This window comes from Centroberyx gerrardi, chromosome 18 (genome assembly GCF_048128805.1).
Source record: "Centroberyx gerrardi isolate f3 chromosome 18, fCenGer3.hap1.cur.20231027, whole genome shotgun sequence".
NCBI classification, from domain to species: Eukaryota; Metazoa; Chordata; class Actinopteri; order Beryciformes; family Berycidae; genus Centroberyx; species Centroberyx gerrardi.
In genome coordinates, this window is record NC_136014.1 from 5,563,604 (window position 1) to 5,585,613 (window position 22,010).

The window sequence follows — 22,010 nt, forward strand, 5'->3', positions numbered from 1 at the left end:
TATGCAACGGAGCACGAGTTCTTCAACTTTTTTTTTTTTAGCTGGGGAAGTTTAGTTTTAGTTTTAGTTTTGCCCTGATGCCAAGGCTCATGGAAATATAGTACCGCTCTTGTTAAGGAGGAACCAAGCAGAAGTGAGCCTATTTTCGGAATCTAGAAAATGAAAAGTTAGGGCGTGTTCACACTATTCTGCTTTTTTTTGGAGAAGAAACGCTGTTTCACACACATTTTGTGCCGATTATAAAAAGCGGGTGGCTCAATGTTCTTGATCTACTCCCAGAAGGAGTAGCTGCAGTGGCTGCCACTATCAGCAAACATTATTCAGGTACAACTCTCAGACACTTAGGAGAAACCATTTTCCATTTTCATTCTTGTTGTACCGTCAAACCCCGCCTCTTCTTCATTGTGACTGTTGATCCTTGCCATGTGCACCGCTTTGTCTAAAAAGAAGTCAGGTGCGGTGCTTTTTGCCCCCAAAGGAGCTGCTTTCTGTCCACCTTGCAGCTATTCCCCACTGACTTTAATATAAATCAGTGTGTAGCAGAATAGTGTGAACAGGGCCTTATCCAACATATCCAGTAACATTAAGCCCATAAAGTGAATGATCATACCCGTGAAGCTGCTCTTGCCCTTCTTCTTGCGGCTGGTGACGGTGAGGAACTCGTCGGTGAGCAGGTCCAGGGCGGTGGCGCGGCGGTCCGGGTCGGGCTCGAAGCAGCGCAGGATGAAGGCCTTGGCCTCCAGCGACATGGACTCCGGGATCTCCGGGTGGATCTTGAACATGCCCACCTGCAGACAATACAGAAACATACAGGAATGGCGGATTGTCCTTGGTCAGGAATGGCGGGAGCACTGACTTAAGAGAGGCTGAAACTAAAGACGAGACTCCTGAAAAGCACGTGACCCTCGTGAGCTCGGGACTGTCCTCCCTTCAAGGCAAACGGTTATTAACTGAGGAGACGGCTTTGCGTAAAGCGATAGCGTTTATCTGCGAGTCTGTGCGTGGAGGCCTGCCTGCGGCCCGGGGCTGCAGCTGAGAGCAGGAGGCTCAAAGTTCAAGCGCGAGCCTCGGATGACAATAAGAGCGCTAGAAATTCCTGCCGTTGCCGTTGAGGAATGTTGACTTAAGATTAGGAAGAAGATGCCCCTCCCTCGAGACATTCCACAAGGATGAGTGAAGACTATACCAAGACTTTGTTACACTGTTTGGAAAATCAACACGCTGAGAGATGTAGCGATGATGCGATTGTCCTTGCATTATTGATTTTTCTATAATCATTGTGCAGAATTATATGAGATTATGAGAAGATCCCAGTTTCATTTTCTTATGTTTTGTTTGAAACAAGGTAAGCGTTATCGGTTTGGTAAAGGCATACAGTAACACAATCCTCCATGTCTGCATTCACAGCTATTTAATTCAATTACATTGTATGGAAAATTCCATGGTTCAGGGCTTTGACACCAGGGGTAAAATGCTTTCCAGACCACCCTTTAAGATCAGCACTGTCCTTAATAGGTTACATATGGTTAAGAACAATATTTAATTTCTGTGGAGCACTTTACAATTCCACCCAAAGCAAATACACATGGTAAGAGAGGTGGGTAAAGAAAGACACGTGCACGCAGGAACTGGAAAAATACACAACTGTGCACGTCTGCGACTCTGCATAGGAGCGAAGGTTCTCTCTGTGAGCCGCACATCTGCGTGTTTGTGTTCAAACAAATGCTCCCGCACGGACAGTATTTGCAGTTTCTACTGATGATGATCACATTACAACAATGCAGGTGGTGACACAATGCAGGTGCATAAAGGCTGAATCATGGCTTTACTTCCCAGAAAAACAGGTTGACAGATTTGCACAACTCGAGACTGGCTGATTATTGCATTTGATGGCATCTTTCCAATGTACTTAGCCAGGGCAAAGTAATGTTTTTTTTTTTTTAAAGCAGATAGTGAACATAAGGCAGTAAATGAACTGAAGTCAATGAACTAAATGTCTGTGTACACATTTACAATGCAAATCTGGCAATCAGACCTGTGGAAGCCTTACGCAGCACGCACCAGCTGCTAGTTGCTTACGCAGGCTTCCATGGTGTCGGTCCAACCACAGGTCAGGTTGAGGGGGGATAAAAACAGGGATGCTATAGATTAGGGCTGCAACTAATGATTATTTTCATTATTGATTAATCGATTGATTTTTTTTTTTGATTCATTGATTAATCATTTAGAGTCTATAAAATATACAATATGACAAATGCACATCATACGTTACCAGAGCCCAAAGCGATTCTTAAAATTGCTTACTTAGCCTGACCAGCAGCCAAAAAAACCCTAAAGTATTCATTTTATAATGATATGAAACAGAGAAAAGCAGCAAATCTTAGCATTTGTGAATCTGTAACCAGCAAATGTTTGGTGTTTTTACTGATAAATGACTAAAATGATTAATCAAAATCAAAATTATAACAGATTAATTTTCTGTCTATGGACATAATTGACTAATCATTCAGCATTACAAAATCAGCATTACTTGCTTTACAAATCTCCTAGCAACCACAGCTGGCGCCATCTTGGAGGTCCAGTGGAGAATCGGCTGTGCGCAAATAATAGCTAAATATGTATAATGACCGGACAATGAAAAGAGAGATAGATGAAAAGATTGTGGTACTGTGAATGTAGGTCAATTCAGTGAATGGTCGAATAGATTTTTTCAAAATAAAGGTTACTGTGACACAGTAAACTGTCTTGTCTTTAGCCCTAGTTTCTACTCCTGTTGGTTTTAAATGTCCTATTTTAAAGGAGATGTGAAGCGACTGCAAAAATATTCACCTGCCTCCCATCCTGCCTGCTAGAATTAAACAAATCACCCACTGGGTGACCTCTGCTCTCTCTCACCTTGAACATGGCGGCTTGCGGCTCCCCCAGCTCATAGAAGGGCGGCTTCCCAGTTGCCATCTCGATGATGGTGCACCCAAGGGACCAGATGTCCGCTGGCTTGCCATAGCCCCGAGGCCCCTTGTCTATAATTTCAGGGGCCATGTACTGTAGTGTGCCTGAAAAACAATAAAACGGCATGAAAATACAATATATAGATAGATAGATAGATAGATATCCCTTTATTCTCAGGGCTTAGATAAAAAGTTCACATAATACATTAAGAATGATAAAATATTTTCCAATGACAGTCCTTCAGGCAGCATGGGGGCACTTTAGCTCTTCCTGCATTGTGAAGGGGCTCGTACTCTCTTTTGCTTTTTGTGGCCTATTTTCTCTCTCTCTGCTCTAAGTGCATGAATAAAGGTTGGAATAATCCTTGCAAATGACCTGTCAGGTTACGGGCAGGCCAGGCATTGTAGTGTAGCACAATGATAATACTAAACTGTACTTGCATAAGACTTTTCAAAACCAAGGTTACAAAGACCTTCACAGTCAGGGAAGTAGAAAAATGTACAAAGCACATAAAAGAGACACACTGATGTAAAATACATAGAAACTAACATCATGGCTAATTACAAGTCACTCCTGTTCTGTATAAATGAGGTGATGACACAATTCTTGTAAGTGACCAATCAGATTATAAGAGGTTTAACGGGGCTCAGGGATTGATGGGAGCAATATTGAAAAGCCTCTCTGTGACGTTAGGTAACCGCAGCACAGTACAAAGTAACATTTCCTATTGAAAGGACTCTTTTGTTCTAATAATAGCCGGCTGCAGATTTGCTAGTCTGCTGTGCTAAAACGGGCAGTGACACATTTATAGCGAGCCTGGGCTATAAAAAGGAAAAGCATCGTTTCCTGACAGAGCTCCGCCGTTCAGGTACCCGTCTGCTCCAATCGGCTGTCAAGACGCTCGAAACTAAGAGGTTAAGCTGAGCTGCCATTGGCCGCTGCGGCGCCGACATCACTCCGGCAACAACCTGCCTGATCTGACCGCAGACTCGTGCCAAAGCCCGGCGCTCTGAATAGCAACAGCAGGTTATTCTCAGAGGTATCGCTTACAGGCTGGTGAGCTGAGACTGGATTACTTCTCCAGCCACAAACAGACACAGGTATCGTCTCTATGGGGTTACCTCACTGACCGGCACAAGAATGTACGGTGACATGGGGCTGAAGTATACTCGCTTTTATCTTCCAGACTGTTATGAAACGTTCTGTTCTGGGGATTTTCAGGAATTGAACAGGCTTTCTTTTGGAGTTTGCATGTAAAGGGAGAGGGGAGGGGTTCTTGACTACACCGATAATACAGTCATAATATATACTAATATGATAATACTCAGTCAGTCAGTCAGTCAGTGCGTACCAGTGAAAGTCTCAGTGCAGGGGTTGATCCCCGCCAGCCTCTTGGATGTGCCAAAATCGGATATCTTCAGCACGCCGCTGTAGGTGTTGATGAGAACATTATCGCCCTGCGGACAGAGAGGAAATTCCATGAGAAAAGTGACACCATTCCCTTCCCCTCAGTCCCAGAGCCTTGATGGTCGTGCGATAATGTCAGGTATATCCTCGGAAGCTATAAATGATGGAGCACAAACAGCCGGTTACAACACGCCGTGTGGGAGGACGGCCTCCCGACCAAAACAAGGTGATTAACATTTACCTGAAGGGCCGCTGACGCTGCTTATATGACCGCACTGTTAAATCAGGCGGAACTGCGTGTTGTGGGGAAGAGTCTATTGACCCTAATCACTTTCTGTGATGGGGATGTAATCAGTGTGGTTTATTATGACTGAGACAAAAGCCGAGAGGGCCTCTTACCTAAGGATAAGGGGAAGTCATCATTACTGTCCAAAGCCAAAGAGCTCTAAAGGAAAAAAGGCAAGTTTGCTGCAAACAGCAGCAAATCACATTCATTGACTCACAGAGAGACACAGGGAAGTTTTCAGCCTGGTTATTGCTAAAAAAAACAAAACAATGAATGGGTGACAACAGGGAATTTCCTTGAGTATACGGAAGACAGAAACTGTCATCTTGCCATGCAAGCATTACACTGTTCCTCTTTTGATTTTTTACTGGTGTTTTTTTTAAAATTTTGTCTCCATCTTTGGTGCTCAGCGCTCATTGCTGTAGTGTTTCTGCACGGCACTTCCCAGAGATCACCTGTCAATCAAACAGTGTGGGCGGAGCTTGAATTTTCTGTCGATGAAGTTTGAGTTTCTCTTTTCTTTGTCTGTTCAGTCATGGTGGCTATCGCTGCTCATGCTAACTACCCAGTTCTTCTTCTATTTATTCCAAACAAACCGGAAACGTAAAACGCATCACTTCCTATGCGGCAGAGGATTTTTTCCAGGAAAGAGCCACCAGACATCGGCTGTTTAGAACAGCAAATGTACAAGCATTCGTGAACTGGTGCAAACACACAATAACACAATGAAGCAAACAAAAGCCTCCAGAAGAGGAGAAACAGTCTAATAACTTCTCTTGCATCACCTTGATGTCTCTGTGTGCGATCTGGTTGTCGTGCAGGTATTTGAGTCCCTCCAGGATCTGCCGCGTGTAGAAGCCGATGGTGGGCTCGTTGTTTTTCAGAGGGCCCCACTTGGACCGGAGCAGCGCCGACAGACTCCCTGGACACCATGGGACAAAGCACAACAACAATCAATATATGACTTGCTTTATTTGACTTGCGATTAGTGGCTAGTAGTGCATTTACACAATTATTAGAGTGTCAGCACATATGCACAGGTATTTTGCTATCTCAGAAATGTCTTAATGTCAGAAATAGGGTGCAAAATGCAACATACATGTGCCTGTATATGGATTTCATGCATCTACTCAATTAAATTAAAACTGGATGTACAGTATACCACAATACATATTGCAGTAGTACAGTTCCAGAATGCTATGTATCCATTTTTGTATTAATAAAAAAAATCAGAAAAAGCTATTAAACAAGTAAGAAATATAAAAGCAAGGCAAGAGTCATAAAAGGATGGTGATACAGATTGAGCCAGCCAAGGACTTAAACGCTACTATCCTTGAAAAGAGTGCCATGATTCCTATTCATTTTGCGCTCTGAATCATTTTGTAAGAGTATCTGACACTTATTTCAAGTGGTATAGATCGTATAGATTTCTGAACCAAACGCTTCACTTGTGTCGTTGCAGCATGCCAGCGGCGGCAGCTCTCTCACCTCCAGGCACCTGCTCCATGAAGATCTTGATGAAGCCGTTCTCGCTGATGGAGCCCAGGTACTGGACGATGTTCTTGTGCTTCAGGTGCTTGTGGAGGGCGATCTCCTCGTGGAGCGGCTGGGAGTACCTGGGTTAAGAAAACATGGATGATCCAGATACCAGTGCTGGATTTCGGACTGATACAAGACTAAAAGAGAGAGTAGGGGAGACTTTCCCTAATACTAAAAGATAGACACTTATCTCTCTTTGTTACTGCTACACATACCGATTTTTTGCATTTTTTGTCTGCATTTTGTGGATTGTTATTCTGTCCTGTTTTTGATTAATTCATCAAGGCTTTAAGGTAACTGGTCTGAATTCATTGTGGTTGAGTCTGTTAAGTGCATTCATTCATTTTCAATTGTACAGGATGAAAACAAGTGGCTGCAACTTGAAGTTAGCTGAGAATGTATTGAAAAATGAATGTAGCTAAATTTGAAACAGAATTTATGATTTATTGTCTGTATTGCACAATACCTGCGGCAAACATACAAAATGCCTGTTCTGAAATCATTATACCTTTAAATATACTACCTCTACCAAAAACACTAAAACTAGAACTGAAACTAAATAAAAACTAAGTGAATACTAAACATTCATAAAAAATAAAAAAATTAATTAAAACCAAACCCACACTGAAAATGAGCTAAAATTAAACTGAAATAAAACATTGAAAACTATATAAAAACAAGTGAAAAATCCCAAACCATAATAACCCTGATCCCAAACTAATGGTCCAGGTCTATATTGTTCAGTAAAAGTAATAGGTTGCATCGGTACTGGCACTCGGTATCACCTTACACTTTAGATGTAACATATTTTTTCCAATTTAATAAAAAAACAAAAACAAATTTAGTACTCTGAGTTGGTGCTGGCTGTGAAAAAGTGGTATCAAAAAGTGAAAAAGTATCAGGCGGACTCGGCTAAGAGAGACTAGGAGAGAGATACAGGGCTTGGGGAGATGTCACTGTAACTCTGTGTCAGCTGCCTCTTCCTCAAAGTGACATATCAAAGTAGAGAGGATGGGAACAAGCACCAGATGGATACTGACAACATGTCAGTCTACAGCACCTTCCAAGACTGATTTAAACAATAAAGCTCCATCTTAATGTCTGACCTCTGTACGCTGAAAGCACGCATGTCAGCGACTTCTACACATTTCTGCGTGAATCAGAGCCTCTCTCTCTCCCCGTCTTGCGCTTTCTGAATTATTCACGCCAAGTCTCGGCACCCTTAGCGCCCGAGCACCCTCGACGACTCGGCGACGCGATTAGCGGAACGATGCGCGGCGGCGGAATCGTCTAGTCTGTGAAAGAGTCTCGTAATTAGAGATGAGGAGGTAGAACAATGGGGAGGCGAGTATTCTGAGGCGGAGGGGGGGAGGGGGTGAGTTACCGAGTGACTTCACGTGGAGTCGCTCGAGTCGCTCAGGCGGATACGAGTCGACAGAATGCCAGCGCCGGGCTCGCCGTTCATCTGTCAATCACGGTGTCACTCCGCGGAAAGCGGCACTTTGCTGAATTACGCTCGGCACGAGCGCTGGGTAAAATGGGGAATTAACAGCTCAGACACCTGTTGTTATTCAGCCTGTAATTTCAGCTTTCTACAGGGATATAAAAACTAAAACAAATTCAAAAAACAGTTATGAATGCATAACGTATCTACATGTATATGTGTATATTTTTCAAGGTCGATACTGGTATTTTTGGATGGGAGCTTCCGACAGCCAATATTTTGTGCCAATACTCAGTAGCTTTAAATTTGACCATTTTCATGCCCAACAATTCCCAATCTTTACAAGTATTCAGTGTCCCCAGAATTTTATTCCTGGCAGGGAAAATCCTGTGAAACATATTTTGGCCATGGGACACTAAAACTCTCTATTGAAACCAAGGATAATATACTACTACTACTACTACTACTACTACTAATTCACTCATGTTGAATCTGATATAAATGTCACATCAGAATCAATTCAGGTTAAGTTCTTCCCGTAGACAACCAGTGTATTATTGATCAATTCTACAGTAAATACATAATCAGTGAAACTGCATCATATCCTTCATATCAGAGGTGGACGACACTGACAGGCCAGTATCAGAATTTTAACTAAAAGCCAACATCAGCCCGATATATTGAGAAAGCGATACATCGGTCTAGCCCTAGAATGTGAACAGAATTCCACAGAGAACAGACAAAAATGCTTCTATTGTGCGAACACTTGGGACTGCAGTGTGAGACTTCCAGTGTGTGAAGCTGAACACAAAACACGGTGGCCTTTTGGTGAAGAGAATACTCACCGGCTGTCTCGCTCTGGGATCTCTTTGATGGCCAGGCGGACCTGGTTGCTGAGGTCGCGGCCTGCGTACACCACTCCGAACGTGCCTTTCCCCAGAACCACCCTCTCTCCGTGCTCGTCGTACTCATAGTCGTACTACGGAGGCAAGGGCAGCGAGCACACAGCAGTCATTTCAACAGTTCCACAGGAATGGTGATATTTGATGTTTAAAAGCGTTAAAATCTTAACACTCACAATATATAATTAGGCTTGGGCTGATATTTGATATTGAATATTGAGATATTTGTGAAATATCACAATATTTTCCACCGTATCGAATATCGATCGAAATGTAATTCTCTGGAATACTCAAACTCATTCATGTAATCTTCAATCTTATTCATGATTACTTTTGGCTACTTAGGGCTTACTTTTCTTCCCGAATCAATAGAATACGCTGTTAAATGAGCAATTTATTCAAATTCACAGACTGGAATTTGAATAGTCCTGTAAAACAGACATCAACCATTATATTAAGATGTGTGAAACGACTTCAGAGTCTCTAATCTCACAATAGAAATGGATTTTTTAGGATTATTGTTACCATGCTTTGTAATCAGATTGCTGTAATCCTGTTACATCTGTTCTCCGGGGACAAAAGGTCCAGTCATTTTACTTTTCTCCCTGAGACTGTCGGATTAGTGTTTGCAGAAACCGAGGTGACTAACACGGCGGGTTTAGGACAGGTTAGACTGACGAGGCCTGCGACAGATCGAACACAGACACAACGCCGACGGCTGTCTGAGAGAAACCTGTTGAACATTTGATCCGTGCCACGCAGCTGACTGAAAGAGGGTGTGTCAGTGTTTTGGGTAATTAGCCTTTCTTTTTTCCGAGGCTCCGCGGGGAAGGCAGGTGAACGCAGGTGAACGCAGCGGCAGGTGTTTGTCCTGTTCTGTCCTCTGGTGCTTTCTATTGCAAAGCAGACAGCAGAAGTCCAGGCCAAAGTGGAAGTGGAATTTTTATTTGTTTGGTAAAATATTCTGCGATAAATAGCGATGGGAATGCATCTATCGAATAAATACTGCCCTAGGTTTGGCATGATCGGCCCGACAAATAGTTCAATCTCACTTCAAAAGTGGCTTTGGACATCTTGAAACGTCTGCATACCTTTGTTTTCTTTGTTGTCTTTGGATGAAAGCGTGAAATATGGCAAACATTAGTGGACACTAAAAACTTGGGATGTCAAATGATTTCATCATTGTAAAAATGCCATGGTTCTTGTATGTAAATGAAAGTAGATACATTTGAGGCTTTATTAAATATGAATTTAAAGCATTATAAGATACAATATAAGGGAGTGAACTTAGAATAACTGTGGGCCTGAGTTGCTGTGTGAAGCAGTTTTGTCAAAACAGTGGTTGTGGGGTAAAATGTGCCACTAGCCCTGGGGCAAGCTGAGAAAATTATTTATTCTCTATGGATACCCAGCAACCTTAAGTATACATTGCAAGTACTGTTTGAAATAAATACACATTTATTTTTGCACAAAATGCAAAAAGCGGCTAATTTAACCCCGTTCTCCCCTAATAGCTTAACAAGAATTTTAGATGCACTTTGAGGCTGCAACAGCTCATTTTCCATCTATAAACAAACCTCTTCAAGAATATATGTAAATACATCTAAAGCTTATATGGCCAGAGATTGCGGAGTGAATCCAGCCTTTATTTCTCACCTCTAAGGCGTCGGTGTCGCAGTCTCCCTCCTCTGGTCCTTTCCAGGCCTCCTCTGTTATGCTGTTGACCAGATCACAGAACCTGCCAAGAAACGCCACGTCAGTCCCATTTCACATAAGGAACATACACATACTGTAGCTGCGTTAGTGTAGTTCAACATACATTTATATTTTAGGCATTTCACTGATCCTATCTAGAGTGACTTACAATAAACACAACTGGTCTTATCCAGAGGGGGTTACAGTAAAAGTTTACATGCACACCTCCCACACACGTACATACAGTATAATGACCTTTACCATTCTCACTGCATACAAGCTGTGAAATAGCACAGCGCCTCGTCATGCTGTCACACACTGCATGCCTGCAGGTGCTCTGTATATGCAACACACGTGTACATGTGCAAGCACACACACATCTACACACACATCCACGCACAGCAATGCCTGAGAGCAAGCAGGTACACTCAGACGATCTGTTTTGCTTTCTCCCTCTCTCTCTCGCAATCTCTTCCCTTTTACCTCTTTCTCTCTCTACCCCCCATCCTTTCTCCCCTCTGTAATGTGGGGAGTACAACAGCGTCAGAACAACAGCAGGCGTGACTCACTGACTCTCACTTGCTAGAATTGGGACTGAAAGTGCTCTGAGCCTCTGATGTGCGAGTCACAAGTCTGAACACTCAGTCCTCCTCTACAGCGAGGAACAGGGTGCTGATGGGATCAAACAAGGTGTGTTGGTGGGACATTTCCCTCCTGAGGAGAGCGCTGTCATGAGCACCTCAACTAGGGATGAAAAGCATAACATTTGAAAAGCTAATTGATTTGTTTTTTGGTGGTTGTTTAACTTGTAACAATCACTTACTGGAAGTTATAGTTTGCCTACCTTTTTATTTACCATTACATTACTAAGTAGAACCCATGCGCAGTGAGTGAATTTCCAACACCCCAATTCAGGCCCGGGGAAGTCATTACTGTTAATGTAATGGCTTCCCATTCATGTAATAAACCATTAACATAATAACAATTTGCACCTAATAGTGCAATAATCCTGTTAATGCAGTAAATTTCCCATTAATGTAATAAAAGTCCTGTTAACTGAATAATGATTACATTACTGGGTTTTATGACATTAACGAAAAAGATTGAGTCAATCAAGTTACAATAATCACCCGAGTCCTCATCTATACATATTCATCCATTTTTCAGATGTAGCACCACCGTTAATAACCAATTTGTGTATTGAATTTTCACTGGTATTAGATCATCAGTTCCGTTTCTACATTTTTCAAACCTGAAAATGTCAAATTTCTCACTAATATAATAAAACCAAACAATTGACAGGAGTGCCTTCTTGAAGAAACTCGGTGTTAAAGAAGCACTGAGACAGACATAACAGACGGACTAACTTTTTACAGTGCATCTCTGTGCAAAAGTAGATCTGGAAGTCCTCTGCGTTGTGAAGTACGTAGAGGAACGCACTGCGCTCGTCGAACTTGGAGATGCTGAGGAGAAACGGTTGACACTGTTAGTTGTGCAGGAGGCCTGTGAGAACAGGTGCGATGCAGAGACAATGCAGTAAAATGTCTGAATGAGGCCTTTCACTGGAAGTGTTACATCAATCATCAGTCAAGTCTCTGGCATGAAAAAGAGGGATGTTTGGATGTTCATTCTATCAAAACACAAACTACACAAGATATGCATGCATTTTATTATTCTTCCCATGACTCTAATTGCAAGGGCTAGACAAACATATAATCTTGCTGATATATGGGTTTACTGATAGATGGGACTGTTATTAGTAGTAGTAGCAGTTGTAGTAACTGTAGTGATAGTAGTAGTAGTAGTAGTAGTAGTAGTAGTAGTAGTAGTAGTTGTAGTGATAGTGGTAGGAGCAGCAGTAGTAGTAGAGTCTTAGTGTCCCATGGTCTAAATGCAGTTTCAGACAAGAATAAATTCTTGGAGAAACACGGAATACTTCCAAATTTTAAAAAACACAATTTTAGCATGAAAATTGACAGCGAAGATACTGAATGCTGGCACAAAATATCAGCTACCAGCAGCGTCAACCCAACAGTTAAATGGAAACTTTTATCATCTGGGAGGAGCGCTGAGCCAAGTCCTAGCCACTGTGCCAAGGCCGGAGCTGCCGAGCCAGAGAACAGAGTGCCTGTATTTGTGGTGGTATTGTTGCTCCTAGAGCTGCTATTGTGTCCTGCTGACTGTCTGCAGGGTGAGTGGGCACCGAGAATGAGACGTTCCCTAGCAACATGTGAGCACAGCCCTCCGCTTCTCTGATCTGGCACTGAATTCCTTTGAGGACGGTGGAAGAGGAGGAGCGGAGCGAGCCGAACACGTTTGACTGTAGGATTAACTGTATTAATACGGCAACCTGTAACATAGCCGGGAGTTTTTGAAAGATGAACAGCTAGTAGTGCGCATATCCAAATCTGCCTGTTGAATATATTTGATATGGTGACTGGCTTTTTACAATGCTTCTCTGCATGCATAGACATTGTTAATGTGAATACAATGCACATATTTGTTTTACTGCATATATTTCAGATTTTTGGTATATTTTCATTTTTTTCTTTGTCTTTGTATGCGCTTCTGCTATTATTGCACATTACTGCATACCTTCATACATGCTGTAATTCATATATTTCCAGACTTTTTATTCATATATTTCTTCTTAATATGTTCTAGTGTTGTAACCGTCAGTGAAGTTATGTTTAAATACCCTCCATTTGCTCTATTCTTATTTATATTCTATTTTCTTTGCTATATCCTGTTACTGATTGCTGCTGCCACGACCCAATTTCCCCACAGGGACCATTTAAGTTCTTATTCACTGATAATGGGTTATGGCCTGGGGCAGCAAACTGAGCATGGTGAGAGTTAAGTAGCTGTATGTACATGAAGACTGGCAGGGAGTGGTTTGAAGGGATGGTGACATCCCTTCGATGGCAGAAATGATTCAGGACACTCCCCCTGGTTAACTGTGACTTTTAAATGGGAGCAAAACAGCTATTTACCAACCTACCATCTCCTATGTTAAATTGAAATGATCAGTTATAAAATGAGAGTGTACTTGAAGATAGATGCCACTGACCTGACGCCTCGTACTGATGTGGCGCTGAAGTTCCACTCATGGATCCCCTTGTGCTGTAGGCGAGAGCAGATGACATCATTAAAGAAATACACAGAGTTTTTTGGAGACTGGGCTTTTGGTCAGCTTATCTGTTAAGTTATGAGAACACAGACACCAAAATCATCCATGTGTCCCTGGTAGATCATTGGCTCCGGTGCTCCATGCTAACACTTTAGCATACACGATGTTGAGTGACAGTAGGCAGCTACCATTATCCAAAGTAAGAAGACTCACCTTTTAGTAATAAAAAGTTGTTAGCTGTATTTATTATATGGCCTGTAGATTCAAACATTTTAAAAATGAAACATCATTAACTCACTATAGCTGATGTCACCAGGTTTATTTTTGGAACTATTTTATGAGCAACCATGTATTCATCCACTGTGCAGTGATTTTTAGCTGTACACAGTCTCCCATTGCTCACCACCTTCACTTCCTATGTAAACAGGGAAAGTAGTCCCTGCTAGTTCAAAACAGTATGTTATTTTTATCATATTTTATGTAAATTTGACCAATCTCTTCCACAAAACTGCCAGACTTAGCGGCATATCATTTAACATTACTTACCATTTAGCTTTAGAGCTGCTACTAGTTCTCATTTTCTTATTTTTGAGATAATGCTAGTGGCTTACTATCACTCAACATAGTGTATGCTAAAGTGTTAGCATGGAGCCAATGCTCTACATGGATGATTTTGGTGTCAAGTTGACCAATGGGCCAATTTTCAAAAACACAGTGTATTCCTTTAAGACTGAAAGCTTAACGTTGCTGCTGATTGCCTATCAAGCCATTTGACTAAACACATCCAGACAGACAGGGTTGGCATTAGAAATGACAGACAGTGTGGAAAACAGAAGAACAAAGTCAGAGTGAGCGTCCGTGTGTAACAATGTCTGGCTGCCAGTGCCCTTCTGAAGCTTTGCATCTCCAAAAAGTCAGCTTCTTATGCATTTGAGAGGAGCTGGATGCTTTTTTTTCCCAATTGTTGCATGTTTTGGATGTTTTACAGTGTATTCTCAAAGGTCTGGCTTCATACCAGTGTCAGGAAATGTTTATTACTGATGGGAGAATATGTCAGCTGCAAATTACAGTCAAAAAAATGGGAAAGTTGAAAAAAGCGTAATTGGGGAGTCAAGGTTTCTGGATGACGCAAATGATAGGCTTTTACTGCAGTCAGACACACACCTTATCATCGGGAGCCACATGCCAGATGGACACCGTGTTGTCGTCCACATCCTTGTTTATGGACAAGTATGAAGGCTGGTACACTTTAGTAGGCTCCAATATCAACACCTGGGGAAGAGATAAAAACATCTATTGGGATTTTTGTCCTTGCACACTCTTGGACCAGTTGGGGGTTTAGCGCCTCGACTGGGGTCACTTACGGGGAAGCGGACGGAGGAGACGTCTTTCTTGGTGGCCTCTACCAGGAAGTCCATCCAGAAGTCCACCAGCTCCTGCTTGGGGGCCGGCTGCTCCATGCCGGGCTTCTTGAAGTGCTGGTAGATCAGGATGGTCTCCACCAGCGAGCGCAGATACCTGGAATCAACCAGAGAAACACGCAGACCGAGATTTACCAACTGTGAACTGAGAAATGCATAACCTGAATCTGAACGCATCTGTCTTTGTGACATTGGACTAGTTGAATGTTAAACTAATGCCTGTTTCTAGTCGCGTTTCACAAAATTTCAGGAGACCAGGCTTGTATATCCAGCAAACATCTATGTAAAGAGAGAGGGCTATTCAAATGAGCAAAAAATGAGCTGCTGCGCTTGCTTTTCTATTTTCCCAGTGCAATAAACCAAATGCTTGCACAATGGTGACAGGTGGCCGCTGTGATTTCAAGGGAAAGCAAAAGTATACTTCAATACAGGCCACGCTGGAGATGGATGAGGCCTAAAACGTTGTGTTTTTCCGTGTAATAATCCATGAGAACGGCTTATGCGTGTTCGCACCAGATGGGGGCTTTGAGTTTGAAGAGCTTCTCGGAGGCCTGGATGACCCTGGTGTTGTCGCAGGCCAGGATGCTGGCCCCCAGGAAGAAGCCCACGTCCCAGTAGCTCTGCAGCTTGTCCAGGCTGCCCTTCTTGCCCAGCAGGCTGCTCAGCTTCACTCCTGCAAGACAGCGAGACAGAGGCAAAGGTTTTTTCATACAGGGAAGCCCGGTTTTGTGTTATTGCGTTTACCCTTGGGCCGTGTCCAACAGAGATTTCAGGTAGACAAGGTGCCTAGGGAGAACAATATCATACCTTGTCTACATGGATGTGCCACAGCATGTAGTACAGCTGTGTGCCTTTACAGTTTGCCACTGTATTTTCTAAGAGATTACAGGTAATGGTGATAATGTTCTTGGCCATGACCTGCCGCTACACGTTCTGCAACAGCCTGCAGCACAACCGAAGGCCTGTGAGAGGAGGGTGGGGGTCGCACCGATGAGGTAAGCAGGGTCTAGAGAAATGAACGGATGGGGCTCATTCTGGGAGCTGCGGGCCGGCTTCCCAGGCCTGCCTGCCCCGTTTCTCGCATTCCTGAGCTACTCTGAGCCTCAGATTTCATGGCAGAAGCAGGAGATCGGGAACAAAAGCCCGACAGCATGCTCGTTTGCAGAACAGAGGGAGACGTCGCCGTGTATAATTTGATTTTGCTATATCAAACTCTGCCGTGCAACAGACGCCTCCGTTCAGCTCTCACCCAGACTTCCCTGCACGGATGAAAAAGCAGGCTTTCTAACCGGCCATATTAGACACCTGGATGGATATTATTGATCATGAAGGACTGTTGCAGTGCGGGGAGAGAACAGAGGTCGGTTACTCAACGCTTAGTCAGCAGGCTTAATGGAATGGAATGGAAAAGCAGCCAACTCCCCGGCATATTCAGCTCAAAGGCACATCGCTGATACCAGGGATGATACAAATATACAGACTATTATCCACTCACCCACTTTGCGCAGCTCGAACGAGGCGTCAAACTGGTGTCCCGCTGCCAAGAGGAGAACGGCATAGTTGATACCAGAGTGTAGTGTCGGTTCTGACTCAAAACCCTTTTTAAACCTGAGAGGAGAGGAATAAAAAAAAAAGATTGTTACAAGCGCTATATCCACAAAATGCGTCATTCCAAATCCCAGCGATAGCTCGGCGATAACGGACGCCTTCGAGGGCCTCGCCCGGCTTTTTAAGACATTTGAAGTTTCAAAACAATTACCGCCGTATTAAGACACACGGAACTGCTAACTGCAACTGTGAGTGCACGCACAAAACAAGAAATTTCATTTGTTTAATGAGCAATCTGTTCTGCTGAGGGAAGGGGGGTGCGAATATTATTAGAAGTGCGTGCCAAGTTGTGACATGGAACTGAAAACGACAGCCAGATGGGAGCTCTACGAAACGGGCGCCGCATTGGATCGACAAAGATATCTTAAAAGCAATTTCCAGAAGAAGGCAATCAGCAGCCTTGTATTATTACTGCGCTGTTATGAGTCAACTTCCGTCGCCCCCCGAAGCTTCTCTGCACCCAGATGACAGCCGTGCCTCATTAAGAGAAGGTAACTTCTCACCTCTGGCTGAGGGTGAGGGTGAGACCTCGCTTTCTATCTACACTCTGAATCTAATTTATTAGGTACACCACCAGGTAGGACCCCTTTTTGCCTCCAGAACAGCCTGAATTATTCAAGGCATGGATTCAGCGAAGTGCTAGAAATTAAAGGCATCTTGGTCTATGCTGACTCATTAGCGTCGCAAGATCCTGGAGGTTTTTCAGCGACACATTCACGCTGCGAACATCCCGTTCCACCTCACCCCAAAGGTCTGTACTGGGTTTAGATCTGGACTGAACTAAAGTCACTGTCATGTTCCTGAACTGTCATTAACCTGCTGGACGTTTCCATTTGAAAAAAGCTAGACTGCGGCTATGAAGGGATGGACCTGGTCAGCAACAACGTTCAGGTTCGATATGACGTTCAAATGATGTTCCAACGGCACTAAGAGGCCTAAAGTGAGCCAAGAAACACACCACACCATGACACCACCAGCAGCCTGTACTGATGACACCAGGCAGGATGGATCCATGGATATTCATGCTGTTAACCTGCCATCATATGTCGCAACAGAAACCAGGATTCATCAGACCAGGTGGCGGTTTTCCACTCTTCAATCATCCAGGTTTTGTGATCACATGCCCACTATCACATCCCGGTAATGGGGTAAAAATCCCATGAGAGCGGTTGTTTCTGAGATGCTGGAACATTCAAAGTCACCTAAATCGTGCGTCTTTCCCCATTGTAACATTTAGTGAAACACTTAACTGAACTTCTAGACCATGTCTGCATGCTTTATACTTTTGCTGTATTTATGCGTGACTCACTATCTGGAGGAGCCAGGTGCATGAACAGAGAGGTGCATCTAATAAAGTGGCCAGTGAGTGGATATTTAAATGCACCCTCTGTATACTTGATGAAGTGGATTCTGAGTGTAGATATATACAGATTATACATGCACATTCCCCCTCTCTCTCTCTCTCACCAGTGTGTGCCGCTATCTCTGCTCTGTGTGTCGGTGAAGTGCGACTCCAGGAACATGTCCTTGTAGATGCGTCCCACCAGGCAGTAGATATCGGAGGCTACCTGCTCCTCACCCTCCACCAGGGGCAGCATGATGTCCAGGGCCTTCTGTCTGTCGCCTGGCAGGTTCCTCCTAGACACACACACACAAACAACACACACACACACACACACACAGCTTGCAAAGTCAGGAAGGAGGTAAACGGAGCGAGATGGATGCAGCTTCACTCTAGGTGGCGCAAACTGAGGTGAAGAGGCGTTCCGAGTTCCAGTTGAAATTCTTCAACTCAACTGATGCAGTAAAGCAAAAGCCAATCAGCTTCAAGCTAGACTCCATCCAGGAACCTGTACATTTCTCCCTCCACCTAATATTTACAGGAGGAAAATTGCCATTGGGGATGACTGAATCCAATAATATAAATCAAAAAGCTTATAAAAGATTCCCCAAAGACAACATTGGTGATGCTGCTGCCAAGCCTGGTGCACACTGATTAAAATGCAAGCATGATAGAATAAAAAATATATAATGCTGAAAGATCTACATTGTCTCATCAAGAAAGATGTCAGCCAAAACCGCAAATCATACTGGTTGGACTATAGAAAGATGTCAAGGAAAAACCACTAATGGTTGGTCTGTCACTCTGCTGCTTTCTATTGTGTCACGCGTGTCAACAAGCCTGTTTGCATGTCACCACACCACCACCATGTCGCCGCCTATTTTTCAAGTCAAGCAATCAAATTCATGGGTAAAGCAGTGCAGGATTTTGCCTCGTTTCCTGTGTGAATGCACAGGAAGAAAACAACCACCAGTAGAAAAAAAAACAATGTTTTCAAAAAAAAATGACTTTTTTTTTTCGTAGAGCCCAATCATTTTGATGCTATTTACTATGAAGTGCAGTATACTATGAATATATTTCATAAAGATGCGTGCATGCATGTAATAATGTATGCAAGTATATTTATATAAAGAATAAAAATAGTAAATGGATGAATACTCACAAAGTATTCTTTGGTTCCACAAAGTAATCATTGCTTTGCACCAACTGGTTGAAAATTAGCAAGAGCAGCAGGATGTGTGCGTATGTGTGTGTGTTTGTGTGTGTGTGTGTGTGTGTGTGTACAATATGTGTTGCTATGACTCACTCATAGCACGTTTCGCAGAGGGGTGTGGAAATGAGAGTGCATTAATAAGCAATGGGCCCGCTACTCTGTATATGCGTGTATGTATGAATGTATGAGTGTGCGTATGTGTGTGAGTATATAATTATGTTTGTGTGTGTGTGTGTGTGTACCTAGGGAACACTGCACAGCTATTGTTGTGGGACAGTGATTCTTGGCAGAGAAGAGGCCATTAGGAGTCTACAGCTTAAATTACTGAGGGTACTGGGTTCACTAACAGCCTTGCCACTTTCTTCTTTCAGTGTGAGGCTGAAAACCGTATTACAGTAGATGATTCAGGTACTGGAAATTCAAATGGTGAACAAAAAAATAAATAAACTGGCATGAGAAAGCTGTTATACCCGACCTGTAAGGAAATCATTAAGGAGGAACGCTTTATCATGAGTAACCTATTCAAAATCAAGTGAGATAAGAGCATTACCAAATGAACTGCACTCTCTACAAGAGTGAATTTGTTGAATTTCACTCTTTATTTCAAATAATAATCTGTGCCATTTTTATATAAATATACAGTATGTCCAGTGCCAGAAACACCACAGCAATGAGGCTGAGCAGCAAAGATGGAAACAAAATGAAAAAACAAAACAAAGATAAGGTCACAGATTACCACTTCCACCCTCATATCCTCTTACACTGATATATACGACGTCACGCTGTCTACATTTGGCCCGTTATCCAGAGGAATAAGAAGAATACACCGCCAAACAACACAATGGACCCAAAGATGCAAAGTACATCACCAATAGCTGTTTAACAGTATTTCAGTGGATTTTTCATTTAAAGCAAATGACCCCGCATTTTTAAATTTCGCCACCAGGGCTTTTCTGCAGCTCAATTATATTACAATTCCCTACTCAGTGGCTGAATTCAAAGAAGAACGTACAGTGCTTTCCTGGGAAGTCAACAAAGAAGTCTCACATAGCCGCGATGCGTAATAGTCATGAAAAAAAAAGAAAAAGTCTGGTAAACATAACACGACTCCTCTCCGGAGTACCGAGGTTAAATAAAACATATGAGCTGACAACTATTACCATGGAGACCATCCAGAGGGAATGGCACTGAGGGAGACGAGATCTGTTCTCTCTCTTTATACATCTCTCTCTCTCTCTCTCTCTCTCTTTCTTTCTTCTCTCCAGAGTGCTGATGGGTACTTGGATGAAGGAGAGCTATGACTCAGCCCTCTCCTCTCTCGGGCTGTAGCGGTCGTGTGCTGCGGGCTCGGAGCGGCGTTGGGCGCTTACATCCGCGTCGCCGCGTCGCACGCAGAGGCCGGAGCCAATTAGTCCGCACACTTCAGCCTGACAGATTCATTAGGAAGCGGAGCGCCCATTTAAGATCAATCAGGGTTTATTACTGCTGCGTACTGATCGTTTCGGCACTGGGTGCGGGCTGTACACTGCTGAGTCACTGTCCAATGAAAAGACTCAAGGCAACCCTTTATACAACTCTCCTTCAGAACAGAAATGAACAACTTTATTGTCCAACCTGCTACAACCTCAGTATCTTTACATTTTACCATTTTTCTGCCCAGAAAGCAAGTATTCAGTGTTTCTCCCAGAAATGTATTCTTGGCAGGGTGGAAAAACATCTTCATTGAAACACAGAAAAGTGTAGTCTAAATATTTCACTAATTCAGGTTAAGGCCTCCCATAGACAGTCTAGTATTATATATATCAAATCCCCAATATGCAATCAATCAAAATGCATCATATACATCATATCAGAAGTGGACAGAACGAAGATATCTGATTTTTAATAAAAAGCCAATCGGTGTAACCCTGCCTAGGCTTGAGCAATATCCCAAATTTATTATAATATTATTGCGATGCTTTCTCACCAAAATATTGCGATATTGCAATATTTTGGCGGCACATTTGATATTCACGATTTTCAATATTATCGAATATCGAGCCCAAGCCTACTACCTACAACTTAAAGCTGCATTCACTAAGATTGAAATGTGGACCATGTAGAATCAACCATGATACGCATTATGTTGAATATGGATGTAATTTGCAGGTCGGGTAAAAAACGAGAACCATGCAGACTACCCACTGAAATATTTCCTTTGACGTAACTGTATTGTGGTTTCTACATGGTCTGCACTCAAATCACCACAGCTGACGGTCCATCACATACTATATCTAGTGTAGTTATAGTGATTCATCTCATCTCAAACTCGCGAAGGAGTTTGAGATGTGTCATGAACGCTTATGATATGAATCTGCCTCCAAAATTATTCTTAATGGGTCGCCTTGAGCTTGTAAGCGCAATATCACATCCCTGGTAATGGGCTAGACGGCAACAGAGAGTTGCAGAGCACACGAGCAGCCTGGCACCCTGCAGAAATATTTTCCGATTGCTGCCAAATTAAAGAACAGCACGCTTTATTGCCTTTGGAGGCAGTCGCACCACAAGAACCGCAGGAAGTTTACAAGAGAGGCAGCTGGTGAGAAGCAGGCAGTAAAAAACCTCCTGTGTTGTACATCTGTCTGTTTCCTGAACAGAGCAGCTCCACATGCTCCACACATGCTGCTACTATATTGCTGCTCCCCTGTGATAAACCTCGTAACTCCAATTTTGGCGATTTTCATGTTTTCACTTCAATGGAAGGATTACACGCTCATGTGTAGAACATTTTACCACCCTTGGTGCTTATGAAACCCTTTCAAAACCCATTGGATAAATGCATGGCTGTTTTTCTTAGTTCCTGGCAAGTTGACATTTTAGAGATTCAGGGGAGGGAGAGAGAGTGAGAGAGAGATAAAGAATGTCTCCATGCTCTGTGTCATGAAAGCTGTCCGTCTTACCGATTCAGTGCAAAGGCATAATGGAACTTCACATGGGGATGGGCCACGGGGTCAAAGGTCGGCAGCTTCTCCAGCGTCTCCACCAGCTTCACGATGGATTCGTAATCCTGGAAGACATGCAAGGGAACACGCTGA

The 22,010-nt window shown here is 43.1% G+C and overlaps 1 protein-coding gene across 1 annotated transcript in view; it reads right to left on the reverse strand.

The window, feature by feature from the left end:
• map3k5 (mitogen-activated protein kinase kinase kinase 5) overlaps nucleotides 1–22,010 on the reverse strand; it is a 60,743-nt gene that overhangs the window by 11,103 nt on the left and 27,630 nt on the right. The window contains exons 6-20 of the mRNA XM_071921338.2: nucleotides 21,876–21,982; nucleotides 17,849–18,019; nucleotides 16,269–16,381; nucleotides 15,287–15,446; nucleotides 14,717–14,870; nucleotides 14,517–14,624; nucleotides 13,293–13,345; nucleotides 11,590–11,685; nucleotides 10,184–10,265; nucleotides 8,471–8,604; nucleotides 6,131–6,258; nucleotides 5,428–5,564; nucleotides 4,301–4,406; nucleotides 2,896–3,053; nucleotides 611–788 (exon numbers count right to left, since the gene is read on the reverse strand). Of these exons, the coding sequence (XP_071777439.2) occupies nucleotides 611–788; nucleotides 2,896–3,053; nucleotides 4,301–4,406; nucleotides 5,428–5,564; nucleotides 6,131–6,258; nucleotides 8,471–8,604; nucleotides 10,184–10,265; nucleotides 11,590–11,685; nucleotides 13,293–13,345; nucleotides 14,517–14,624; nucleotides 14,717–14,870; nucleotides 15,287–15,446; nucleotides 16,269–16,381; nucleotides 17,849–18,019; nucleotides 21,876–21,982 (1,885 nt within the window). The remainder of the gene's footprint in view (nucleotides 1–610; nucleotides 789–2,895; nucleotides 3,054–4,300; nucleotides 4,407–5,427; nucleotides 5,565–6,130; nucleotides 6,259–8,470; nucleotides 8,605–10,183; nucleotides 10,266–11,589; nucleotides 11,686–13,292; nucleotides 13,346–14,516; nucleotides 14,625–14,716; nucleotides 14,871–15,286; nucleotides 15,447–16,268; nucleotides 16,382–17,848; nucleotides 18,020–21,875; nucleotides 21,983–22,010) is intronic.